The 27,346-nt window shown below is 51.2% G+C and overlaps 1 protein-coding gene across 2 annotated transcripts; it reads left to right on the top strand.

The window, feature by feature from the left end:
- Positions 1-4,816: 4,816 nt before the first annotated feature.
- PLVAP (plasmalemma vesicle associated protein) lies at positions 4,817-23,739 on the top strand. 2 transcript variants are annotated; one of them, XM_019641749.1, is made up of 8 exons: positions 4,817-4,893; positions 5,216-5,361; positions 13,234-13,494; positions 16,123-16,219; positions 16,320-17,017; positions 18,949-19,006; positions 19,138-19,216; positions 23,085-23,739. In XM_019641749.1, exons 3-8 carry the CDS (start codon positions 13,264-13,266, stop codon positions 23,089-23,091), a joined length of 1,170 nt encoding a protein of 389 aa, XP_019497294.1. In that variant the 5' UTR covers positions 4,817-4,893; positions 5,216-5,361; positions 13,234-13,263; the 3' UTR covers positions 23,092-23,739. The 2 variants fall into 2 exon arrangements, with proteins under 2 accessions (XP_019497294.1, XP_019497293.1); XM_019641748.1 differs by lacking the exons at positions 4,817-4,893; positions 5,216-5,361 and having other exon boundaries at positions 13,062-13,494.
- The last annotated feature ends 3,607 nt before the right edge of the window (positions 23,740-27,346 follow it).

Raw genomic sequence — 27,346 nt, 5'->3', positions numbered from 1 at the left:
TTGGGGGTCGAACGACCCTTTCACAGGGGTCGCCTAAGACCATCGGAAAACAAAAAGATATTTACATTACGATTCATAACAGTAGCAAAATTACAGTTATAAAGTAGCAACAAAAATAATTTTATGGTTGGGGGTCACCACAACATGATGAACTGTATTAAGGGGTCGCGGCATTAGGAAGGTTGAGAACCGCTGTTACACAGCATCCCTGGTTTCCACCCACCAGATGCCTGTCACCCCCTGTCCCCAGGTTGTGACAACATAAAACGCCTTCAGACATTACCAAGTGTCCTCTGCGGGGCAGAATCACCTTGGGTGAGAACCTCTGCTATAGAGGGCAAGGTTCAAGTGCCCCTCATTTCTATGTCCCCAGCTTGTAGGAGGGGTCATTAGGAGCTCATGGAGTCCCTTTTACTATGACTGAGTCATTTCACTCCCCACCAACAGCCCCATCTAATAAATGAGGGAACAGGTCCAGAGAAATGCCTGGATTTGTTCAGAGTTCTCAGCTGCTCAGGCATTTGAACCTTTGGCTTCCAGCAGGTTCCTGCGATTTTCAGGAAGCAAACGCTTTGCACATGACCAAGTGACCTCATCCTTAACTCACTCGCTCCACCCATCACCATCCTCCACTCCCACTCCCATCTTGGGCTACCAGAATGTTCTGAAACAGTGCTGCCTGCTCCCATGCCTGGGCTGTGTTTCACTGATGAAGGGGGTGTAGGTTTGCCCAATAAGATGGATTGGGTAATTTCTTCCCCCAACCCCCCATACTATGGCCCAGGTATAAACTTCTCTCCTTTCTAAAAATGCCCCACTTCCTTTGTTGGCTGTGACCAACAGAGCCAGGGGTTGAGAAGTCAGGACTGAGGAGTCCTGCAGGTCTGTGGGGGTTCCAGCTTCAGCAGGAATCAGGCAGTGACCAGCAGCTGCTGTGTGTCCCTGGCCTGAGACTTGGCCTCTCTGGGCTCCTCCTATTTATTCGTGTGGAATCGGGGGAGGAAACAACGCTGAGATTCTGGTTAACAGTGTTCACTCAGCTCACATTTCCTGCATAACAACTGGGTGCCAGGCCCAGGCAGGGACAGTGGGAGCGAGGTTGATATGGGCTTTGCTTTTTAGTGGCTCACTCAGCCTGCTAGGGCAGGCAGCTGGAAATCAATTAAAAAAATGGAAAATTACATCAGAGCCGAAAGAACTCATCAGAAGGGGCCTGAGGTAGTGGGAGAGGGGGGGAATTTTGGAGGAGGAGTCACATGGATGGATGGGGGGAAAAGGGGAGAGTTGGGCACAGAAGGAGAGGGCACTCTGGCAGAGGGAACAGCCAATGCAAAGGCCCTGGGGTGGGAATGTGCTTGCCCCCAAGTGCATTGAGGAAAGTTGAAGGGGGCTCTGGGGGAGGAAATGACGTCAAAGACGCGATAGAGGACTTGATGGGGAAGGAGGGGGAGGAGGGAGAGATAGAGTCGGTAGAAGGGAGGAGGAAGAGATTTGCTTCTGAGAGGGACGTAAACTGGCCTGGATCTGATTCACGTTGTAAGATCGCCCCCTGGCGGCCCAGTGGAGAACGAGCAGAGATGGGGCCGGTCCACCCTTGCATCTACCCTCTGGCCCTCACAGCTGGTCACAGAAAGTGTGACAGCCAGAGCCCAGCCGAGGTCGAGTAGCCTTTCATCTAACAGCCTCGGTTTCTCCATGAACAGAATGGGGACAATATGTCCCTAGCCCCTCACCAAGCACTCCCGTGTAGATGGGCGCTTTGTGTGGATATGCTCATGTGTGTGTCACTATGCCCTATGGGGCAGGACCTACTGCCATCCCCACTTGACAAAGGGGCAAACTGAGGCTCAAAGGACAGCACGCAGGAGGCAGAGGCCGGAATGGAACCCAGGGCCTCCCAGTCCTGTCCTTAGCTTGGGTAGCCTGGTCTGGCCCCAGGCGGGAACCAAGCCCCTCCCAACGGACTTGGGAAGCCACGGCCAGGCTGGGCGGAACCGTGGGTGTCCCTGGATCCCCAAGGTGCCAATTAAATGCTCGTGGCCGTCTGGGGACAGAGCTGTGGACGGCGGCATGGCCGAGCCGGGGCCAGAACCAGGGCGCGCCTGGCGGGTGCTTGCCCTGTGCGGAGCCGCAGTGTTCCTGGCGGCGGCTGCGGCCGGGGCAGCCCTGCTGGCCTGGAATCTGGCTGCTGCGGCCTCCCGGGGGTCTCGCTGCCCAGAGCAGGGGCCGGGCGCCAATGCCACAGCGCCTCCAGGGGATCCGGCGCCAGAGGTCGAGGAGCTGTTGCGCCAGCTGGCAGAGGCTGCCAAACGCGAACAGGCTCTGGCTAGGCAGCTGGACCAAGCTGAGAGTGTCCGTCAGGAGCTGGAGGAGGCGCTAAGGGCCTGTGAGGGCCGCCAGGTAGGTGGGCAGGATTGGATGCTAGGGTATCCAGAATATGGGGGGAGAGGGCCTGCACACCCGTCTCCCCCCAAGGGTTGCACACACCCCTCCATGCCTTGGTTTCTCCAGCTCTTCAATAACAATGAGAATAGCACCATAATCCCTTCCAACTCTTTCCTACAATGCCAGTTCATCAGAGTCCATCTTCTGATCTAGAAGGCCCCACTGTCCTCTGCTATTTGCTAAACAAATGGTGGTGACTAGAGAAGCCCCAGACCCCTGAGCCCACCTGGGAAGGCCCCATTTTATCCTTTCCCCCAGGTATCCACTCAACCCTCCCCCCTCAGCCAGTGTCCAGCAGCCCTATTTCGGGATAGGGACATTCATGTCACCTGTAATTAGGAGGCTAAAGTTGGCTTCTTGGAGGAGGTACATGCCAGGTCCTCCCTTTTCTTCTGGCCAACCCCTTCAAGCTCTTCCTTAACCCTTCCCAGCCCTGACCCTTGCAGAAGAATCATCCTCAAAGTCCCAACCCACTCACATTTATTGAGTAACTACTGTGTGCCCCTCTGAACTGGCCCAGCAAAGGTTGAGCAGTGTGTGAATTTTAGAAATCAAAACAGACCCTTTACCCCTTACGCCTTCCTAAGGGAAGGGTCTGGGGCAGCCGAGGTTAAGAGCAGCCTGCCCTGCCGAGTGGCGTGTTGGTTAAGAGCTGGCTTGGGACGCCGGCTCTGAGCATCAGGGTCCCGGATCGGATCCCACATGAGGGCCAGTGACTCTGCGCCCTCTACAGCTAAGATGGTGAACAACAGCTCGACCTGGAGCTGGGCTGCCGAGAGTCCCTGATGACAGCGTAGGCTGCAGTGAAGCTGCAGTGGGCTGCCATAAGCTATCATGTGTGGCTGGCAGCCAGCGTGAGTTGCCGGCAGCCAGCGTGAGTTGCCGGCAGCCGGCGTGAGCTGCCGGCAGCCGGCGTGAGCTGCCAAGAGCTGCCGTGAGCAGCCGTCCAGAGGCCCGCGATCAATCTGCCTCATCTGGAAAGAACGCCATGACGATACCAACATGGGCCAGTGAAGCAACGTCCTCCACAACTAGACTGAAGAACTAAAGGACAGCAACTTGTTTGTTCCCCTTCCCCTGATTCCCCAGCGCTGTTCCCCTCCCCCAATAAAAATCTAAAAAAAATAAATAAAAAACAGAGCAGCCTGCCCTGGGTTCAAATTCTGATGCTGCCTCCTGGTGGAAGATGCTCTGAGGCCAGGTCAGTTGTTTTGCAGAATATCTCACAGAGGTGACAGGCTTACCCCACAAACCCAATCGCTGTCAACCACTAAATGGGCTTGTATTGGTTTGAAACCCCAGCCAACGAGTCTAGATGTAGCTGGAATTGGAACCGAAGTCTGACTGCAGAGCTAAACCGTCTCCACATCCTGATGGCTTGGGGATGGGGGCGGGTGGACCTGGGCAGAGACTTCCTTCCACGCAGGTAGCTGTAACCACGCAGTGCCCCAGACTTCAGCAACCACTTCTGTGTTTTACAACTACAGGACCCCAAAGGGCATTTAACAAAGCTCAGGGTACACGAGTGTCATCTCAGTCTCCCCTAGAAAGGGTGGGGCTAATTCACTCCTTCCTTCCCCGGAATCCTCCTCACCTCCCCTCCACTCCACAGAGCCGGCTTCAGACTCAACTGATGACACTGAAGACTGAGATGGACGAAGCCAAGGCACAGGGGACCCAGATGGGGGCTGAGAACGGGGCGCTCACAGGTATGTTGGTGCGCAAGGGTGCTGGGCAGGGCTAGAAGTAAGAGGAGTTTAGAAGGTTCCTGGCTATGCAAATAATGTACAGGTGCAAAAGTAATGCAAACAACGTGCAAGTGAATGCGAAAACTTATGAAAGAAATGTATATAACATTGAAAAGGTCACAAAAACACAAATGCAACAAAATATGCAAACGCTATATAAACGACTTCCAAAAGCAATGCAAACCTATGAAAGGCTATGCAAATGACACGCAAAGGTCATGTAAACAGCACACAAATTTAATCCAAATAAAGCAAAGCACGCAAATAATAGGCAGACTATAAAATAGGACGCCGGCGCGCGCGGGGTTGGGAGCCTGGGCTCCCGCCTGACCGCGCCCGCTGCGCCCGCAGAAGCCTTGGCGCGCTGGGAAGCGACAGCCGCGGAATCCGCCAGGCTGCTGGAAGAGGCGCAGCAGCGAGCACGCACAACCGAGGCCGAGGGCGGAGCCTGCGCAACCCGGGAGGCGGTGCTGCGCGAGCGCGTGTGAGTCAGGAGCGGGCCCAGGGCTGTGGACGGGCAAAGTGCACGGCCAATGGCTGAGCAAGGCTTCGTTCTTTTGCCCAATCGTCACATGGGGGCGTGGTAAACAATCCCTGGAGGGAGGGGGGGCGGAATCATGTGGGCGGGGCCTTGGGAAGATTCGTGACAGGAGGATCGTAGTGAGGGACCTGTAATTGGAACCTAGGGTTGGCGAGCCAGGTGCGCACTCTGGGAGAGGGAATCCCCAGTTTGGGGCTGGCACTCTAGAAGCGTGGGTCCCTGGGACAGGTGCCTATGGGGGGCCCTGGGAGGGTGGTTGAAGAGTGCTAGGAAAAGGGAGTATTGAAAGGGGGGCTAAGAGTCTAGAGCGGAGCTTCTGGGGAAGGGGCTGGGAGTCCCTGGGGAGGGTTCCTGGGAATGGCCAGCGGTGGAGAAAGGATGGGGATTTCTGGAGAGTGTAGTTCCCAGGAAGGACGGAAGAGTGCTGGGGGTTCTCCGGGATCGGAAGTCCAGGTGCTGACAGGCCTCTCCTCCCTGGCAGTAAAGCCCTGGAAGCCGAGATGGACCCCCAGCGCAGAGTGCCGCACCCCCGGCCCCGCTCCGGGTCCCGATCCCGGCCCAACCCCCGCTCTCGTTCTCGCCCCAGACCCTCGGGGGGCTGCCGACGACCGGCGAGGCGCACATGAGGTGAGTCAGCCCTCCCTCAGGATGGAGGTTCCAGGCCAGGAGGACAGACCCTGTGGGAACGTGTATAGAAGTGCCCGTGCTGGTTGAGATGCCCAGTCGACATCCATCAACGCTCAGCTTTAGACCCAGGAGCCACTCTGAAAGGAAACTGTGCAGAAAGGAGACTCGACCCTCTCGCCCCGACCATCTAGTGGTTTATTCTGCAGACTACAGATGGAGAAACTGAGGCCCATTTGGTCATCCAGTGAGATAGTGCTGATCTGGGACTTAAGTCCCCTCTAATGGTAGTTTTGTCTTCATCCCACAGACATGAGGACTTAGGGTCCAGCCCTGGCTAAGAAGTGACCTAGAGAGGTCACTTCTCTCTGGGCCTCAGTTTACCTTGTCTGTAAAATGAATGCTTGGAATCATGTTTAGAGATTTGGCTTATCCTTGACACCAAAAACTGACAAAGATGGCACAGTGGGAAACTACATTCCTGTGAGGATGGTATAAAACTCCCAAATGGAATTTTAGCAAAGAGGACCAAGTTACACATTCTTTAAAAAATACACCACGACAAAAGAAATGTATGCCTGAAATGCAGGGATGGTTCAGCATTCAGAAGTTTGTTAACAAAATTCACTGTATTAATGGATCAAATGAGAAAAGTTCTGAAAAGGCCATCAAAATTGGGGCCAAGGTGAAGAGGACCACTGTCAAGTATTTAATATTGTTCTGGAGGTACTAGCCAATTAGACAAGAAAAAGAAATGAGGTACAAATATTAGAAAAGAGGAAGAGAATTTATAGGTTGGACCACATAAAAGCACTGTTTATACAGATAAAAAATAATTGAAATAACACTTTCATGTGGCTCAATTTCATATTATCTTTATCATTTACCTTTATATTTGATATAACTTCAGACTTACAGAGAAATTGGAAGGTGAATACAGAGAACTCCTGGGTACCTCTCTCTCTCTCTCTCTCTCTCTCTCTCTCTCTCTCTCTCTCTCTCTCTTTCTTCTTTATGAAAAACTTGCAGAAATGATGTCTCTTTATCCACAAATACTTGAGTATGCTGCATTTCCTAAAAACAAGGAATTCTCTCACATTATCATGGCACAATTATGAAAATCAGAAATGGACACTGATAAAATACTGTTATCTAATCTGCAGACTTTAAACAGCTTTTTCCAACTGTTCTGATAATGTCCTTTATAACAAAAGAGCGTACTGGCTCACACATTATATTTGTCAAGTATCTTTCATCTGGAACATTCCTCAGCCTATCTTTGTTTTTCATGATATTGGCATTTTTGAAAAGCCAAGGTCAGTCATTTTGTGGAGTCTGAGTTTGAGTTTGTGTGATGTTTCCCTATGATTAATTTTAGGTTGGCATTTTGGGCAGGAATGCATCAGAAACAATTCAACCTAATAATATTACTTGCTGGTGGTATGATTTTATATGTAGAAAACACAAGAGAATTAGCTGAAACTTTCCTATACATAAATATTATAACTAGCTAGAAAATCCTTTGAAAGAAAAGAAAGATCCATTTCAAATAGTTTTTTATACCCAGGAATAACTGATTTCCATATTATGTAAGGAGCTCTTATAAATTAAAATTTCAAAAAACAACTCAGTAGAAAAATGGACAATCAGTTCATAGAAATATACCAAAAAGGTGCCCAACCTCACTCCTAGATAAGAGATGCAAATTGAAGCAATAATGTGGTAACATTTTCTACCAATTCATTTGGCAAAAATAAAAATAAAAACAAATTAAAAGTTTGTGAATGCATTATGTTAGCACTGCTGTGCGGAAATAAGCAGACTCACACAGTGCTGGTGGGAATGCTCATTGTTATGACCACCTGAGAGGACAGTTTTCTGAATCTTTCAAAATTAGAAGTGCACATACTGTTTGACCCATAGTTCCCCTTCTAGCAATTTTCTACAACTATATTTACATTGGTACAAAATGATGGACTAAATGCAATACAGAATCCTGAGTTGAAATCTGGAACAAAAAAACACTTGGTGGGTAAATCAAAGAAAGTCTAGAGTTTAGTTAATAGTAATATACAAAGGTTAATTTGTTAGTTTTTTTTTTTTAAGATTTTGAGAAATTGGGGAGGGGGGAGGGGAACCAGCATTGGGAAATCAGGGAAAAGGAACAGAGAAGTTGCTGTCGTTTTGTTCTTCAGTCTAGTTGTGGAGGACGTCACTCCACTGGCCCATGTTGGTATTATTGTGCTCTTCCTGGATGAGACAGTCGATCGCTGGCCATTGGCTGTCTACTCCCAGCAGTTCACAACAGCTCACTAAAGCTCACGCCCACTGCTGGTCAGCCCCACTGCAGCCTACGCTGATGCCAGAGACTCACGGCAGCCCAGCTCCAGATCGAGCTGTTGTTCACCATTTTAGCTGTAGAGGGCGCAGAGTCACTGGCCCTCATGTGGGATCCGAACCGGCGCCCTGCTGCTCAGAACTGGCGTCCCAAACCAACTCTTAACCAATACGCCACTCGGCTAGCCCTAATTTGTTAGTTTTGACAAAGAAATCATGGTATATGTTAAGATGTTAACAATGGACAAAGCTGGGGGAGGGCTAGTCAGGGACTCTCTGTATTATCTCTGCAAATTTTCTGTAAACCTAAAACTATTCCAAAATTTAAAATGTACTTTTATAAAGGAGAGAGGGGATGAGGACATTATTACCACATTCTTGGTAAGTGCAAAAAATTGGAAACCTCAATGTTGGCCAATAGGGGACTTTGAATGAGTGTCTGTCCATCCACAAGGTGGAATACTATACAACTATTTAAAAAGCCTAAGCAGATCTTCTTGAAGACACATAAATCTAAAAAGCAGAAGAGCAATAATTCATGTACATTTTTTTTTTTAATGCAGGGCCGAGATTTTTCTCCAAATATTTCTAAAGGAGACACTGGTCACAGCTGTGGCCTCGGGGTCGGGAACCAGGGAGATGGGGGTTGGTGCTAGAGGCAGTTTCTGTATGTTTCTCTGTATATCTTTTTATAAAGTTTGCATTTTAAAAAGTATGCATATGTATTACCTTTAAAAAATTAAATTTTGTTTTGAAAAATTCTTGAGGCTGGTGTGTAAGGAGGAGAGTGGGAGCCCTTGGAACTCTGATCCCCCCTCAGCCAGTCTTGCTCATTATCCCCTCCACTCACTTGGGGTTTGGAGGTGCCTGATCAGGGCCTTTACCAGTGAGGGGCCCACCTTGTTGGGGAACTGGAGGGCCCCGCACCCCAGGAAGAGGTGAGGCTGAAGGGAGGACTACGAGGATCTAGCTTCCATGTTCTGTTGTTGGCCGCCAGGGGTCGCCCCAGTCTGCGGCCCTTTAGCCATCCGTTAGGGGTGCAGTTTCAGGCTTAGGGTGGGCCTGAGAACCCCGCAACCCTGGCGTAAATTCAGAAATAAGCAGGAAATGGTTTCTCCCCTTGGAGTCAGCCAGAGATGAAGACCAGGAGGCAAGCCTTTGTCTAACTTAAGACCCCCTCACTATGCAGCTGTGGGGTCCAAGAGCTGATCCCCATGAAGGGCCAGGCTCAGAGCTACACATGGGACCTAAAACATTATCATTATTATTCACTTATTCTGCTGGCTCTATCTTGACCATATCCGCGGTACCTCTGAAACTCAGCTCCGGAGATGGAGGGAAATGGGGAACCATGGGAGGTGTGTGAGCAGGAAAGGTGCAGTCAGATCTGGTGTCAGAGAGTTGGGATGGGAGAGAGGGCAGAGGTTGGGGACTTTGAACGCCTGGGGAGGCCCATAGGATTGGGAGTGACTTGGGGAGAACAGGCCCAGGCCCCCAGCTGCACCAAGGCTCCCCAGCTGCCCAGGGGAACAAATAGCACTTCTTGGTGGGTCCTGCCTTCTAGACCCCACCTGCCTCCCACCCCACAGGGCCAGCCCCTGGCCTGACCTTGCTTTGTTCTGCCTCTGTCTCTCCGCCTGTCTAATTACCACTCACCATCTCTAACTCTCTGTCTGAGTCTCTCCATATCTCTGTATCCCCACCCCTGTCCCAGTTCACCCTCCTGGGTCCCTGCCCTGGCCTCCTCTATCCATCATCACCCTGGAGCCAACCTCTGCTGCTGCTGTAGAGACAGGAATGGGGGGACTGAATGCGAAACCCTGGCGTAGCTGTGAGTGGAGGGCACCTGGGACATCAGCAGCCTGAACTCGCTGGCCCCCCAGTTAAGAAAGTGGGTCACCCTTTTTTTTTTAGCCGGGAACACGGAGGCCCAGAAAGAACAGGCTGTTCCTTTCCAAAGTGTTCTCTGCCTCCTCTGTCACCTCCAAAACACAAAACTTAATTTCATTTGAATTTTACGAAGAACCAAACACATTGGCGCAAATGTGGAGGATTTTCTGAACTTTGCTGAAATTTTTCTTCACCAGAAATACCACTTCCTCAAACACTTCCCAGAAGTTCTGTGAGAGTTTTTGAAAAACCTCCTGCCTCCAGGAGGGCTTCAGTGTCCATTTTCAGATAGTGACATGGAGTTGACTTCCTAATGACAGTTTTCCCTTCTCTGCCCAAATAAACAAATAAAACCACATTGATTGTTTTTAATTTAGGGGAAAAAAAAGATTTAAAATCGAAGTCTAATTTTGGGACGAACTTCTGAGGACAATTCAGAGTGGTTCATGCACAAAATTTCCTGTGAACATAACAAATTGTTTTCAGGAAAAACACTGAACATACATCAGGGCCAATGCAGTTGGCCTCATGTGAATCCGAGGGCCAGTCACTCGCCTCCTCCCTTTGGAGTTTTTCTGGCCAGAGACACAGGCAAAATGTGTTCAGAAAGTCTGTTTTTAGAGGTTTTAGGCACTGTTGACGGGGGTCAGTGAAAACAAGCGCTTTGGAGGACAAATTGGTGACAGCTGTCGAAATGTAAAATATGACTGCTTGGAGAAGCAGTCATTTCATTTGTGGGGATTGGATATCAAATTTTATTTTATTCATTGGAACAAAAAAATTTCAAAACAGTCTAAATGTCCATTGATAATTATTATGGTAATGTATATGGTGAAAACCTTACCATCAGGCAAAATGAATCAACAGATCCTGAAGACATAATGTTGAGCAAATAGAGAAAGTTACATCAATACTTTTTCAATTAAAAAAAAATCTAGCTATTAAAACAAGTTATTCCAAAAAGAAACATTGCAAGTGAAAAAAGTGAGATCGAATTGCCAAAAAAAAAAACACCCCACACACAGAGTATGCAACAGTGTAAAAAAAAAAAAAAAAAACCACCCCAGAACGTTATTTTTGAACTTGAAGACATCAGTGTGTATATTAAAAGTTGTTCTGACATTGTAACAATTGCTCAAAATTGTAGCACACTGGTATCATCACATCTAGGGTGGCTTTTTACTTTTCTAGGAGTTTATGGGTGCTTTCTTTTTCCTTGACAACACACATCATGTTCATGTATACATATATGCAACACCTTCAATATATCATGAAGAATAGTCAGGATCTTAAGTATACACCAAGACTGTCACACATCTTGGCGTTGGCCCAGGCACTGCCCCCATACCTGAGCTCCTCCACTGGACCTTTGTCACTCAGACTCTACCCCTGTCATGCCCCCTTTCCCCTGTGCTCCCACAGGCTCAGGACAACAGTACCTGGAGGTAGCGCTTCTCCCCTGTGTTTCAGTTTTTCAGCCTGGCATCAGAGGCTGCACATGATCCAGCCCCTCCCACCTTAAAAAAATGTAACCATTTATTAAGGCTGAATGTGTGCCAGGCACTGTAACAAGTGTTTCACAACTGGTTATGTTGCCTCCACTTTATTTTTTATTTTTATTTATTTATTTTTTTAAACTTTATTGGGGAACAGTGTATTTTTCCAGGACCCATCAGCTCCAAGTCAAGTCATTGTTTTCAATACAATTGTGGAGGGCGCAGCTCACTGGCCCATGTGGGAATCAAACCGGCAGCCTTGGTGTTTCAAGCACCGTGCTCTAACCATCTGAGCTAACTAGCCACCCCTGCCTCCACTTTAGACAGGAGAAAACTGAGGCTCAAGGAGAAGTCACTTGCGTGAGGTCACACAGTGGTAGGTGGCACAGCCAGAACTTAACTCCAGAGCTCTAAATTGTAACCATGAATTCACTCTGCCAATATGGCCCCCATTGCAGAAAATGGAAGGTGTCCTCCCACCCGCTGGGATGGTGGGGGGGGACTCTGATGGGCCTGGCCAACCTAGAGGAATAGCTGGTTGGGCACCACTTGCAGCCCCCAACCCTCCTCCCTTAACCACTGGGAAGGGTCTGGAATCAGGAATTACCGGTAGCTGCAAGGACCAAAGGTCAGACAGGGGTTTCCTGCCCACCCCTGGGAACTTCCTCCTTCCTGACCCAACTCCTGCCTCCTTGATGAGCACCACTCTGGAGGACCCCTTCCCGCTGTCAACTACCCCCCACTCCAATACACTGGTTAATGGGAGGATGGGTCCCCCTGCTGAAGCCTTTACCCTGCTGTGCCCCCAGCAGGCAGTGGATAGCAATTGTGTTACTGTCACCCATGCAGGGTCCAGACCCCTTTCCATCTCCTTGTCTCTTTCCCTTCAGTCCCCGTCCCTCCTTCCTGCCACTTTTTACCCCATGAGGCTAGGAGCTATGTCCACCCTGTCTCCCCAAGCCTGAGGGCCCCTCCCAGGTGGGCCTGGCTGGGACTGATGCCTCTTGTGGCGCCCTGGCATCACTCAGCATGGAGGGTTTTCCTGGAGCTCCTGGTTCTGGGGGGAACAGGCAGGAGGGCGGACCCAGAACCCTTTGCTCCTTTCTTCCAAAATCTCCTCCATTCCCTGGGGGTGACCCCTAGTAAGGCTCAGCCCCCACCTATCTGACACTTCCTGTTCACCAACTCATGGAGCCCCCAAATAATGCTTCCAGCAGGAAATGATAGTAATAATAACAACAGCTTCCCACCACCACCACAGCCCTGTGACTGGGCATCGTGCATACCCTATCTCACAGAGGGGGAAACTGAGACACAGAGAGGCGAAGCCCCTCCCCTGAGCCCACACAAGCCAAGCCAGCTCTCCTTGGCTCCAAGTTCATTCTTGCTTGTTCTGCTGCTCCCAGAGCACTTATTAAGCACCTACATGAGCCAGGCATTGGGTGGGATGACAACTTGGGAAGTCCACGCCACCACCATCCGAGGATCAGCCCTCAGTGAAGCTCTGATGTGCCAATTACTGAGCCCTGGGCTAAGCGCGCCACACAATTTTGCTCATTTAATCAACACTGCCCCATGAGGTGGGCACACATCTGTAGTTAACACACTGAGAGGTAAGCCCAGTTCAGTGAACCAACAGTGTGAGACCCGGGGGCAGTCCCTTCCTCTCCCTGTGCCTCAGTTTCCTCCTCCACACAACAGGGATGATGCAGCAAGGACTGAGAACAGCGCCTGGAACAGAGCAGGGGCAGGTGGGAAACTGAGGCTCAGAGAGGCTGAGAAAGCCTAGTCACCCAGCTGGTGCCCCACCAAGTGTTAATCAGGGAGGTCGGCTGGGCCTTGGCCTACCCCCCTTCCCTTCACAGCCCGGGTGGGAGTGTTGAGATAACCTACCGCCCCCGTTTCCTCCTGGCCAGGAAGGAGCCAGGCACGGGAAGTATTAAGAGAAGTAATATAAACACTCCCCCCTGAGGGCCGCAAGGTCCAGAAGGGGCACAGCCACCACCCAGAGCAGACCAGCCAGCTGAGTAGTGTCCAGGAGGAGATGGGCCTGGCAATGGAGCACGGGAGCTCCTACTCCAGGGCAGGGGGCAGCCCGCATGGCTGCTGGTATTATCTGCGTTACTTCTTTCTCTTCCTCTCGCTTATCCAGTTCCTCATCATCCTGGGCCTTGTCCTCTTCATGGTCTACGGCAACGTGCACGTGAGCACCGAGTCCAACCTGCAAGCCACTGAGCGTCGGGCCGAGGGCCTGTACAGCCAAGTTGTGGGGCTCTCCGCCAGCCAGGCCAACCTGTCCAAGGAGCTCAACCTCACTGCCCGCGCCAAGGACTCCATCATGCAGATGCTGCTGAGTGCCCGCCGCGACCTGGACCGGATCAACGCTAGCTTCCGCCAGTGCCACGCCGAACGGGTAAGGCGAAGGGCCTGACACTGATCCTGGGGACCCTGAGAAAGTCACTTCACCTCTCTGAGCTTCAGTTGCCCCATCCATAAAACGGGGACAGTCACAGACCCTACATTTTGCATGAGGAGCCCATGTAGATCAGCAGTGCGTATTTTGTTAGTATATCTCATGCGATATTTGGGATATACTTATACTAAAAAGAAATGTATTCATTATCTATCTGGAATTCAAGTGTAACTGGGCAGCAGCCTTGGGCCCATGACTTAATATGCATGAAGCACCTAAACTGTGCCAACTGCAAATAAGAACTGGCTACATAAAAACTCAGAGCGTTTGGTTCTTACTTAGTAATAAGTATGAATGGCTTATATTTGCCTTATGCTGGCATCTGGTTTAGAAATAGAATCTCATCACTGAAGCCCAGCAGGTAGGGAGATGGGGAAATGGAGGCTTGAGAAGGAGGCGGCTTTCACAAGGGGGCAGAAGCAGATGGCCCCAAGGGGAAAGTCACAGTGGCACACATGGGGGTTTCTTGTGGAGACTGTCACCCCTCTAGCACTCCCAGCTTGTGTCAAGCTCACTGGGCAATCGCTCATGTTCCCTCACACACACATGCTTCCACTGTGGAGGTCTTGGTGCCAGAGACACTAAAGAGGGCCCCCCCTCTCTGATCTCAGCTGGGACAGGGAAGGAAGCTGGGTGAGGACAGCTTTGGTTTCTCCCACAGGAGGGGTCTTTGTTGGGGGGGGCGGATCCTCGGACCACCCAGCTCTCCTCACTGGGCCGAAAGGCCCCTCTCAGACCTGCCCCAGCGTAAGTCCCTCTCAGACCCCCAAATGGGGGCAGCTCCTCCTCAGAGCAGGCTAGTTCCCCTCACACTCCCAGAGCAGAGCAAGTCCCCCTTAAACCCCAGAGCAGTGTGGGTCCCCCGTCAGGCTCCCAGAATGGGGAAACTCTCCCCTCAGACCCCCGGAGAAGAATGAATCCCCATCAGACCCCAAATGGGGTAAGTTCCTCCATCAGACTCCAGAGCAGAGTGGGTCTGGCCTCAGGCCCCCAAAATGGGGGTCTCCCCGCTCTGGTCCCAGGGGAGTATGGGTCCTCACTAGATCCCCAGAATGGGGAGAGATCCCTCCTCAGACACCAGAGCAGGGCGGATCCCCCCTCAGATTCCCAGGGCCGGGCTGTCTACCATCTCAGACTTCCAGGGTACAGCGGCCCCCTTCAGTCATCTCACTTCCTGGGAATTAGCCCATTGAATCATCCAGGACACGCACCACCATCCGGCCCAGGAGCCATAGGAAGGAATCAGGGTCATAAAGTGTTAGACACTCACACGCATCTCGGTATCCTGACTCCCCATCATAGAAGGTTAGAAATCTAAGAATAACTTCAAATTTGAAAATCATGCCTTTTTTCCCCCCTGTGAGTTGACAAATTCCTCTGGGCTGGAACCCCTCAGGGTTTTCTGTTGAGGGGACCCTGGGTCCCACATCCCCCACTTCAGGAGGAGGGTACTGATGGCTGGAAAGTGTCCAACAGACCCGCCCCAGCCCTAGCCCCCATTGCAGCAGCCCCACTGTCTGATAGTAATGGATGTGAATCTTGGTCTTTCCCTGGTTCTGGCAGTGCTAAGAAACATGATTTTTCTTAAAATTTCTGTCAATGAAACTGCATTTCTGGCCCTGAGATCCTGGAAAGGAAAGGAGAGTTGAAAGCCTTGATTTTTTTTTTAAGGTCTGCCCCACAGCTACCCATGTCAAGGCACCAGAACCCTGACTCAGGATGTGGCTAGACATCCTGGGGCCCCCTTTTGACACTTGCTCTAACTGGCAGATAAACTCTTTCTCACTTCATGTTTGGATTCAGCTTACTTTGTCTTCATCTGCCCACCTTCCCGTTCTGTGGCTCAGGCTTTTGAAAGCAGAAGTCCCTGAAACTTCCCAAGCTATATCTGTGCTCTCCCTAATCCCAGGGCGTTGGCACAGATCCCGCTTCCTGAGCAGTAAGGACAGAGAGTGGCAGAAAGACAAACCCTCTGAACTCTTCATATCTTTACTTGTTATATTTCTGTGGAGGGTAATGGTCCACAGCCTTTGTTGAATCATAAAAACTTAATTCACGTGCCATACAATTAACCCATTTGAAATGTACAGTTCAATAGTTCTTTAGTACATTCACAGAGTTGTGCAACCATCATGACAATTCATTTTGGACCATTTCTTATCACCCCAAAGGAAACCTCGTCCCCATTAGCAGTCAACCCCGACTCTCTCTCCCTCAGCAGCCCCTGGGAACCACAAAGCTGCTTTCTGTCTCTATGGATTTACTTATTCTAGACATTTTATCTAAATAGAATCGGGCACTATGTGGCCTTTTATGACTGACTTCTCTCACTCATCATCATGTTTTCAAGGTTCATCCACATTGTAGTAGGTATCAGTGCTGCCTTGCTTTTTACTGCCAAATTGTGTTAACCGTAACAACTTTTGACGATCAAACCAACTTTTCCTATAAAGAAGTCATGCCCTTGTGAACCCGGGCCCTCTGGGTGCTGGGTCTGGGGCCCCAGCCCTGAGTGTCTGGGTAGCCAGAGCATCATCAGAAGCTCTGTCCTATGTTCCATCTGGGCAGGCAGTCTACTTGAACAACCAGAGGTACATGGCTGCCATCATCCTGACCGAGAAACAATGCCAAGAACAACTCAAGGAGACTAACAAGAGCTCCAATGGTGAGTGGTCTGGGCAGCCGGGAGCCAGGATGGGGGCCTCCCTGCCCAGTTCTTTGGAAGCCCCCCAACTTTCCTGAGTCTTATTGTCTTGTACCTGTAGCCTTGCTTCTCACGCTGAACCAGAAGGCCAGGACCCTAGAGGTGGAGTTGGCCAAGGAAAAGGCAGTATGCACCAAAGAAAAGGAGGGTCTGGAGATGAAAAGGCGGATGGTGGAGGAGGAGCTGGCCGCGTGTGGCAAGGCCCGGGATCAGCAGCGGCAGGAGCGACAGCTGGCGGAGGATCAACTGCAGAAGGTGAAAGCCCTCTGCCTCCCACTGGACAAGGACAAGATGGAGATGGAAATATACAGCCTCTGGAATCGCGTCCTCGATACCTTGAGGTACAACTCGTACCATCCCATTGGCATGGATGTGACCTCCATCCGGAGAGTCTGTGACAACCTGGCTACCGTCATGAGCACCAAGGTGGAGGAGCTGGCCCGGAGACTGCGGGCTGACATCGATCGTGTGGCCAGTGAGAACTCAAACCTCCAGCGCCAAAAGCTGGAGGTTGAGCAGAGCCTGCGGGCCAGTCAGGAGGCCAAGGAGAAGGCGGAGAAGGAAGCCCATGCCCGGGAGGCTAAGCTCCAGGGCGACTGTGCCCGGCAGACCCAGCTAGTGCTGGAGGACAAGGCAGCACTGCGGAAAGAGCGAGACAGCTTGGCCAAGGAGCTGGAGGAGAAGAAGCGGGAGGCCGAGCAGCTCAAGATGCAGCTAGCTGTCAGCAACTCAGCCATGGAAGCCTGCATCAAGGCCAAGGTGGGTGGCAGCCCCAGATTCAGGTGGCACTGGAGTTGGCCAAGTTAGTTGTGATGTTGAACTTGGGTTTGAGGTCGGTTTGAGGTTGAGTTCGTTAGGACTCACTTGAGAGTTCCATTGACATTAGGATTGGGGCCAAGTTTGGAATGGGATTAGCATTCCAGGAAGAGTATAGGATTAAGACTGGAGTCAGAGGTAGGGTAGATTTTGGATCCAGGGTTGAGTGAGGGGCGAATTGAGAATGTCAGGCTAAGTTGAGGCTTTGAAGGTAGATTTAGAATTGAATCTGGGGTCACACATAAGAAGTTGAGTCTAGAGTTGGTTTAAGGATTTAACTTGGTTATCTATTCATGTAGACTTTTATTGGCATTAGAGTTGGGGTTGTTTGAAATTGGGAATGACACTAAATTGGGTTAAGGATTGAGGTTGAGTTTAGAGGCAGCTGGATGGGCCTCAGAATTGGTTTAGGGTGTGGACTAGGGATTCATTAAGCGTTGGTGTCAGGGTTGGGAGTTATTTGAATTGAGTTGAAGAATCAGGGGACAATGGGTTAGGACTGGGAGTGACATTTGATTACAGTGAGGGTTAAGGCAGGTCTAGAGGAAGGCTGGATGTAGACATTGAATTTGTGTTTAGATTTGGGTCCAGAGGAGTTCTTAGTGACTGCTCTGTCTAGAGTTGGTTTGGGCTAATATTCCATCTCATTGGTCTTAGAATTGGGGTTGAGTTCACCCTTTAGGTTGTGAGAAAAGATTAAAAGTTCAGTTGGGTGTTGCATGCAGGGTGGTTGTTAGGTCTAGGATTGGATAAGGAGTGAATCTAGGATGTCAGTGGCTTTGGGATTGGGTTGAATTGAGGCACTGAAATTGGAGTTGAGGCTTTGGTGGATGTAGGTGGCTAGTGGTCCAGAGATGATTAGAAGTTTGGGGCCAAGAGTGGACTTAGGATTTCTTGGGCATTGGGAAGGGCAGGGGTTGGCATTGACCATGGGTTAGGATTTGAGGTGGGTTGGTGTTAGGGTGGCTGGGTGGGGGTTGAATTGGGCTGGCATTGGGATATATTTGAGGTGAGGGATTAGGTGACTGGGTTAGAGAGGGGATATATGGGGGTTGTGGTGAGGCTCAAGGCTGGGTCTAGAGTAGAAGCTGTGTGGATGCTGATCTTGGGGTGGGCCTGGGTTGGGGTTCTGTTTCAGGTAGAGGCTGGGGTCTAAGGTTGAGGTGGGGTTAATCGTGGCTTTGGGAAGGTGTTTGTGGGTGGCCATGGTGGAGCGCAGGGCTGGGGCTGGGAGAATAGGGTTGAGGAGCGGGTTTTTCATAGTAGCTGAGTCTAGGGCATGGGTTGGGGTCAGAGTTAGATCGAAAGTTACGATCAGATCAGGTGTATCTTTGGGATTGGGTTTAGGTGAGTGTTTGATTCTGAGGAAGTCTCTGTTTTCATGTTGGGATCGGATTTTAGGTGATTGCTTTCAGACTGGTTTTGGGTTTCAGGGTTGGGAGGGATTGGCTCAGGTTTGTTCGAGGCATGGCATTGAGAATTGGGGTCCAGTGGTTTACAGTGTGGGTCAGCTTCAGTCTGGAGAGGGGCTGGGTTGGGTGGATGGATTCAGTGGGGTCATGGATTGGGGCAGGTTGGCACTGAGACTGTAATGGAAACCAAGGCAGGCTGGCCCTGCAGAATAGGTTCTCTGTGGCGACTGCCAAGGGAAGCCAGTCCCTGCGGTTCCCAGTCATTTGAGGGAAGATGGGTACGGGTGATGATTATACATCCACTAACACATGTGTCCCTCTCCATGAGTACCTGTCTGTTTCTCCACCCTGGAATGACCTCAGAGTCACATCTCCAAGAGCATGGAAAGGCAGGAACCTCCCTGGCACTCTGGTTCAGGGATCCCAGCTTATGCCAATCTTCTTCTATCCTTCTTCCCACAGTCACAGCCGATGCTTGTGCCAAGACCTGTCGGCCCTGCTCCCAATACCCAGCCCATTGGTGAGTGAGGGCAGAGCCAGGAATGGGGAGGGTCCTCTCCTCTTGTATCCGGGACTGCCAGCCTATCCCTAGCCCAGGTGAAGGGGCTACTAAGGCGATAGGTTGGGCCTAACCCCTCCCTCTCTTGGTAGACACAGCTAGCCTGGAGGAGTTCAAGAAGAGGATCCTAGAGTCCCAGCGGCCGCCTGCAAGCAACTCAGCCCTATCCAGGTGAAGAGCTAGGCAGGCTGAGATAGTTCAGTCCCAGGGCTTTGGCTTCAAGATTGGGGGTGGAGGGAGGCTCGTCTCACACTTGCTGCTTCCTTAATTGAGCACCTGCTGTGTACCAGGCCCTATGCTGAGCCCTGGAGACACAGGAGTGACCAAGACACATGCAGTTGCATTCATGAAACTCCCTGAGTAGTGGGTGAGAGAGATAATGATGGACCCATGATAAGAAGAGTGACCAAAAGCCTACAATTATTAGGTGCCTAGTGTGAGCTTAGTGTGAGCTCAGCACAGTATTGGGCACTCTGCACTATTAACCCATTGAATCCTCACAACCTATCAGTTGGTGAGCTACAGTTATTCCCACTTTCCGGATGAAGAGAGTGAGGCACAGAAAGGGTATACATCGTGCTCCAGGTAACGCAGCCAGGAAGGGGTGAGCTTGGACATGAACCCAGGCAATCAGACTCCAGACAGAAAAGGGAGGGTCTCATTGAGGAGGGGACCTTTGAGCTGGAGGATGGGCAGGAGCTGGCCTGCGGAGGGCAGAGAGAACAGTGCTCCAGGTACATGAACAGCTAGATCCAAGACCCAGGTAGCCTGGACTAGGGTGGGTGAGAGTGGCTGGAGTGGGGGAAGGGAAGGAGAGAGAACAGCGTCCGATAGTGACCCTGGGCCTCTCGCTCCACCCCTGTGAGCCTCACTTTCTAATTCTACAAAAATGGGGGCCTCTGAAATTAAGGGCATGGAAGCACTTTGTCCACCGATGTCTGGAGCAAGGGTCCAGGGAGCCTCAGGGTGCTTGGCACATGCCCAGGTCATGGCTTGATGCCTGTGCCCCCCTTGCCACCTCTGGGGCCTGGTCATTTGTCCAACAACACCCTGTGCGTCACGGGGAAGGTGACTCAGGCCACCGCTCCGAGAACACCCTGTGCTCCCTCCTTGTTCGAAGCCACACTCCCCATTCAGGAACATACCGCTGGCCTAGCACCTGAGGATTGTCAGTCCCATTTGCGGTTTAGGATCTGAGGCCCAGAGGGTGACCTGAGATTTTAAGTGAGATTCCCTCTGACGCCAAAGCCTGTGGCTTCCTTGAATGGCTTTGCCACCAGACTATTGTCCACCTGGGTCTATTTCAGCTTCAGGGTGCTAAGTTCAGGCCTTGGGTCCAGACTTCCAGAGGTCTGTCGCCAACGCCTTGGGGTTCTCCACATCCTTCTCCATCTTCTTATATACCCCTTCCAACGGGAGCTCACCCCCTTGCGGAACTGGTCCCCTTGCTCTGGATGGCTCTGCCTCAGTGAAATCCCTCAGCCTTGGGCAGCCCTCAAAAAGGGAAGAGGGTAGTGGTAGAGGGTAGGGCGAAGCCCCTGCTCCAAGTAAACAGTTTTCCTCTCTCCATCTTGGCCTGAAGCCATCATGGCAAGGAAGGAGGTTCTATTATTATCCCCATTTCTCAGAGAGAGAACTGAGGCCCCAGGGAAGTGATCAGCCCAGGTCATGCGTCAGCAAATCAAGGCCAGAGCCAGACCTGTCTGGGTCCCAGCTGAGAACGGGAAAGCTCTTGACATTGTTTACCCCAAACAACATTGACCTGCCAAGAAAACAATGCGCACTTAAGCCTGGGCCCCTCCTGCTTCTCTCTGCAGGGTTGCAGGAAGGGCTTCTGGGCTCCAGCCTTAATTAGCCTTCCCCTGAGAAAGGGGCCAGGGATGAGCAGGCCCGGGCCATCAACTATGGGCTTGAATCTTGGCTCAGCCAGCCACTTAGTGGGCAACCGTGGGCAAATCACTGGCCAGAGAATCACAACATTCAAATTTTAGATGAACCTTAGAAAGGGGCCAGGTCTGAGGTCCAGCATTGCCCACTTCACTATCGAGGAGCTGATTTTCTTTCCACTCATTTCTCTGTGCCTTGAGAAAGTCTCCACTGGTGCTAACTCGCCCTAATGCCTCCCACACACATGCCGCTGTCCCATATTCACAAAACGAGGGCAGACTCAGGGCCTAGTGTCACCAGGACTTGAGCACAAGGTCTTACTTCTTAATTGCACATTTGTAAGTCATTTTCTATTGATGGCAAGTGCACCTTTATCTGGTAAGATTGGTTGTCCTTTGGAGATCAATTTAAGTAATATTTTAAAAACCACAATTGAGGTGAAGACAAATATTAAGTAAATATTTGGTTTATATATATATATATAAAATATATATTTATTATATATATAAATATTTATTATATATATATTATATAAAGTAAATAATTGGTTTAGCGGCTATGTGGCTGGAGTTGCACTGTGGAAGGTTGAAGATGGGAGTGCAGCCCTGGCTCTGAGCCGGGCACACAGTGAGCGTCACTCAAGTTCATTGCCATCACTATTATGATTTTTTTGTTCATTCAGCTTGTATTTCTTGAGCCACTGCTGGGTGCTGAGGACACAGGCAGGAATAAGACAGAGAAATTCTTACTCTTGTGGGGCTCACAGTCTCGTGGGGAGACAGATGATAAACCAGATGAATGAGTCATTATAGGCCCCTTAGTGATGGGCAAGACGGAGAAGGGATGAGGGAGTGTGAGGTTAGAATTTTTCACAGGAGGCCAGGGCAGGATTCCCTGAGGAGGTGACATTTGAGCAGGGAACTAAAGGAGGTGTGGGAGGAGCCGTGGGGTTGGGGGGAAGGAGGTTCCTGGGAAGGGTGCACCAGGCAGAGAGGACAGCCCATGCAAAGGCCCTGAGGCAGGACTATGACTGGTGAATTTGAGTGAGGAAGCTGGTATGGCTGGAAGGGAGTGATCAAGGGGGAAGAGTGGAAGGAGGTGAGGTCAAGAAGATGATAGGGACAGATCAGGCTGCGGTGAGGACTTTGGGAGCCCTGGGCAGGCTGTGAGCAGAGGAGGATGTGACGCTAATCAGGTGTTCACAGGCACACTCTGGTTGTGGTTGGGGGTGAAGGTGGGAGCCAGGGACCAGGGACCAGCGATGGCACTGGTCCAGGCCAGCAATGGGGTCTTAGGAGCCTCAGTCTGTGGGAAAATGGTGAAAGGTGGTCCTCCCTTGTAAGCTGGTGGGCAGGAGGGGGTGAAGCATGTATGTCAGACAGAGAGGCTGGAGCCAGGGAGGGCGGACCAGAGCCAGCCAAAGAATGTGAGGCTCGGGCCCCAGGGAAGAGCCAGGGAAGGAAGGGAGGGGGCCAGCGGAAGCGGGACTTGGCGACAGCCCCCTCTTCCCTGACCAGGAAATAGCCTCTGCGCCAACCCCTGACCCCTCATGAGAACCTTTGCCAGGCCAAGGAGGGGGAAGGGCATTCCCGACCGCAGCAGGATGGCTCCTGCAAAGGGGCGGGAGGGGGTGGGGGGAAGCGAAGTGATGGTTCTTGGAATTTGGGGGGACTGTGCTGGGGTTTGAGTCCCTGAAGAGAAGGCTTAGTGGGGCAGAGTGGGTGGAACCAGGTCGAGAGGATCTGGCTTTGTCATGAGGGTGCTGGGGGGCCACGGAGAGCAAGGGAGTAGGGGCCAGCTCATTCGAAAAACCCTCCTGGGAATGAATGTGTGGGGGGTAGAGATGGACAAGGGTTTGCGGGCAAACTCCCAGGATCCCCAGGGCCTTTAGAAAGACTGCAGCAGGGGCCTGCAGCATAGGAGGTGGCCTCTCTGAACCTCGGACTTTTCTTCTGTATAATGAGGAAGCACACATCTCAGTCCCACCATTCCAAAGAAGCTCAAGTAGGAGTCTACTGGGGAGGGTGAACCCCAAAGGAGCAAGTCCTTGGTAACAACAAGGGGTTGGGGTAGGAGGAGGCAGACCCAAGGAAGTTTTGTCCTTTCCGTCTGTCTGATCGACTATTGTATTCCCATCTCCTTCCTGCCTTAGCGGCTGAGGAGGCTCTGAGCCCGGAGGACTGAGGGGTGACCCCGACTTGCTGATCTGCAGACCTGGTGCAGCAACACGCCCACAGCACAGCAGGCAGCCAGGGCAGCATTCAGGCGATGTCCCGCACATGTACCACAGTGGGCACCCTTGGCCTGCGCCCCATGCTCATCCACCACACACCCTACCCATGCCTCCTAATACTCTCACAGGCCCACACTCGCACCACACAATCCCTCACCCACAAAGGCTGCAATGACACCCCACAGACACACAGAAATGATGTCACACAGACATGGTGACAGCATGACACACACACTTCTGCCCAACCCTCGCCCAATGTCACACCCCTCTACACACAGGCCAAGGCACCCACAGCATCCTCTCACACCAATGCTGCCACCCCCCTCCTCTGATTCCCTTACCTCTGGACGCTTCCTCACCTCCAGTGCTAAATGGCCTGGGAAATGAGAACAGAAAGACATTCACCTGTATCCCTGGGAGTTTCCAGGCCCATCTGTTGCATCAGGGAGCCTCTGGTGCAAGGGTGGATGTAGCCCACTGACCCTTCACTCCCTCTCTCCCCCATACCCAGCCCTGCCTATGATCCCTATAAGTGTTAGGCACTAAATAAATATTATCGATCCTTTCAAAGACACCACACCAGAGTTGTGATTTTTGCTTTGAAAAGGCACCACTTGGCCTTGAGCGAGGTAAGACTAGAAATATAAAAGCTGGAGAACCCCCTCCCCAACATCCCCAGGACAGAAGACCCTTCGACCCAGAACAAATGGGGAACACCAGCTTCCCCCAAGATCTGGGCATCTCCATGTGGGAAGAGACGGCATTGTTGTCGATTTCTTGTTTCTTTAAAACAGCAGACATTTACAAGGCAGTTTCTTTCCTTTTCTTTTTTTTTTTTTTTAAAGATTCTATTGGGAAATTGGGGGAGCGGAACAGCGCTAAGGAATCGGGGAAGGGGAACAAACAAGTTGCTGTCCTTTTGTTCTTCAGTCTAGTTGTGGAGGATGTCGCTTCACTAGCCCATGTTGGTATTATCATTGCACTCTTCCCGGGTGAGGCAGTTGCTCGCCGGCCATTGGATGGCCTCTCATGGTGGTTCACAGTAGCTCACGAAAGCACATGCCAGCTGCCGGCCAGCCCCACTGTAGCCTACACCGTCGCCAGCGACTCACGACAGGCCAGCTCCTGGTCAAGCTGTTGTTCACCATCTTAGCTGTAAAGGGCAGTGTCACTGGCCCTCATGTGGGATCCGAACTGGGGCCCTGCTGCTCAGAGCTGGCGTCCCAAGCCAGCTCTTAACCATTTTTAAAGATTTTATTGGGGAATTGGGGGAGGGGAACAGTGCTGGGGAATCGGGGGAAAGGGAACAGACAAGTTGCTGTCGTCTTGTTCTTCAGTCTAGTTGTGGAGGACGTTGCTTCACTGGCCCATGTTGGTATTATCATTGCGCTCTTCCCAGGTGAGGCAGATCAGTCGCCTGTCTCTGGACGGCCGCTCATGGCGGGTCTTGGCAGCTCACACTGGCTGCCAACTAGCAAAACACGGTAGCTTATGGCAGCCCACTGCAGCAGGGGCTGCAGCCTAGCCATTGCCAGCGACTCACGGCAGCCCAGCTCCAGGTCGAGCTGTTGTTCACCATCTTAGCTGTAGAGGGCAGTGTCACTGGCCCCCATGTGGGATCCGAACCGGGACCCTGCTGCTCAGAGCTGGCGTCCCAAGCCAGCTCTTAACCAACTCACCACTTGGACAGCCCTACAAGGCAGTTTCTTAAAAAGCAAATTATCCATTTGTAGTTTTCATTTTTCTAGATTTGCAAAGATTCCCCCAGGTCTTGACAACAATTGTTGAGGTTACTACAGCCTGTCGTCAATTGCAGGAACTCCTCCTCGCCAAAATTATTCCAGGAACAATATCACAAAAGTCTCAGGCTGTTTGTTTTATTTTGTTGTTTGTAGCAAGATGGGATGTCAGGGCACCTGCATCCAATTTTGGAGCGTTTCAACCCCTGTCACTAACTTAGCAGGTAGCAGGGGAAAAGCACATTAGAGAAACACAGGGAAATCACATTATACCCAGCAGACTAGGGGGGGTGAGTTAAAAAGTTGTTATACCTACTGCTGGTAAAGATATAGAGAAAAGAGCATTTTTTTTTACAGGACTTGTAGAAATGAATATCTCATCATGGCCCTTCTGGAAATTAGTTTGGTGATATTTAATAAAAGTAAAGATGTACCAACTCTTTGAATCAGCCACACTGTTCCTGGGACTTTATCCCTGAAAACTCCAGGAAAAAAAAAAAAAAAAAAGAAAAAAGAACAGCAAATAGCCACAGACCAAAAAACCTAAAAATTGTGATCTAGAATATTAGCTTGTCTCCCCTCCTCCTCCCCAACCCTTACCCTTGATTCCCTCCCAGTCCGTCCCCAGGGAGAGGGATGAATCATGAGGATGAGGCTGGCAACACTAGCTTAGGGCAGGCAAGTCTGGAGGGACAAAGGAGCGATACTTCCTGGATAAGGAAATGCGGGTGAGAGACCGCTGCTGCAGGAAACACTTGGCTGGGGCCCCGCCAAGCCAGGGCAGGGGGGTCAGCAAGGCCAGGCTGCCCAGAGGGGCCAGTCTGGAGGCCCCAAGGAAGCGGGGACGTCCCTAACCCTAAGCCTACTGCCGGGGCAGCCTTAAGTCCTGGAGAAACCTTAAGTCCTGGAGAAACCTTAAGTCCTGGAGAAAACACAGAATCTGGCCAGTCTCAGCAAACACAGGACGCCTGAGTTTGGGTTCTGGAGCCAGATATTTTTGGGTTCAAATCTTGGCTCAATCCATCTCAGCCTCCATTTCCTCATCTGAGAAATGCATGTGATAATAATTGTTCTAAACTCTCTGGACACATGGGCACAGGTCTGTAGCTCTTAGTTGGTCTCTCCCATCCAGAGAATCCCAGGATGTCATCCCTCCAACCAGCCCTAATGCCCAGCCCTGGTTCAGTCCTCTAACACCTAGACCTCAGCCTCTGCCTCTAGTATGGCCCCCATGCTGGTCCAGATAGATCCTTCCATCATGGGATCCAACCACGTCCCTCTCTGTCTCACACACCCTCCATGGCTCCCCATTACCCTGGACACACAGTCCAGTTCCTTGTCTCTCTTGTACCCCCTACCCCCTTGCATAGGGAAGCCCTGGCCTCCAGCTGTCTTGGATGTTTAATTCTCTGACTAAAGACTCACCAGCTCTATTTTTTAAATTATTTTTAAGACTCACTGACTCTCAATTTTAATTTGTGCTATGCCCTCAGATTAGAATACCTTTTTCTGGCCTGATAAATTCTTCCTCCAAGGCCCAGCCCTAGAGATCCCTCCTCCAGGCAGCCCTCCTGGATGCCCCAGGTCTAGCCCTTGTTTCCCCAGCCCCATCCCTCACTTTGCAGCCCTGATCCTGTAGCTCTGACTCACCCAGACTTGGTGGTTCCCCTGGGGGTGGAGAATGGAGGGGGACTGAGTACCATTTGGGAGCAATTGGCAACCCTGTGATCCAGTCACTGGGTGAGGTTCTGACTCTGGAGATTTCCTGTGACCTCTATAAATAACCCCCATGGCTGCTTCCCACAAACTGCCTCACCCTTCTTGGAAAAAAAGGACTGTAGCCAAGGACCTCGGTCCAGACCTGTGCCAGGGCCCAGGGGAAGGTAGGTGGAGGCCCAGGCATCCTGCCTCAACAGTGTCTCCCTCCCCACCCGGACCCCGCACACCCGTCCTGGGAGCTGTCTGGGCTCTCCCCATGGCATGACATCTGGACACCCATCTCCACTAGACCCATATTATTGCTTTTCTTCTCTGAGCATCAGTTTGCTTTTCTGCAAAATGGGCGTGATAGTAATATCCATGGACTCATCTCAAAGAGTGACCTTTTCCTTCCAGGAGCTCACCACTCAGGGGCGACCACAGCTGTTGAATAAGCAAAGAAATCAACAAATAGTGACATATTGCAATGAAGTCTGTGAAAACCCAAGTTTGGGGGTCCCCTTTAGTTGGGTGGTGGGTGCCTCCTGAAGACCCTTTCATACCCTTTTTGGGCCCTGGACACATCCCTGCCTCTGCTCATGTGTCCCCTGGAACCCAAAAGCACTACCATTGGAGGTGGGGACCTTTTTCTAATTCTGGAAAAGATCCTGACCCTATTTGAGACTCAGTTTCCGCCTCTGGCAAGGGGAGTTGACCACTCATAAGCTGCCAGGTGGGTGTGGA

Source organism: Hipposideros armiger, unplaced genomic scaffold (genome assembly GCF_001890085.2).
Source record: "Hipposideros armiger isolate ML-2016 unplaced genomic scaffold, ASM189008v1 scaffold_64, whole genome shotgun sequence".
NCBI classification, from domain to species: domain Eukaryota; kingdom Metazoa; phylum Chordata; class Mammalia; order Chiroptera; family Hipposideridae; genus Hipposideros; species Hipposideros armiger.
The sequence above is the reverse complement of the archived record's forward strand: the minus strand, read 5'-3'. Positions and strand labels throughout refer to the sequence as shown.

Excerpts from the sequence above, each read along its gene's own strand:
- PLVAP (XM_019641748.1), top strand. The coding sequence starts at position 13,126 with ATGGGCCTGGCAATGGAGCACGGGAGCTCCTACTCCAGGGCAGGGGGC. Across the intron at positions 16,220-16,319 it reads GACTAACAAGAGCTCCAATG|CCTTGCTTCTCACGCTGAAC; the intron begins GTGAGTGGTCTG and ends TTGTACCTGTAG. Across the intron at positions 19,007-19,137 it reads TCCCAATACCCAGCCCATTG|ACACAGCTAGCCTGGAGGAG; the intron begins GTGAGTGAGGGC and ends CTCTCTTGGTAG.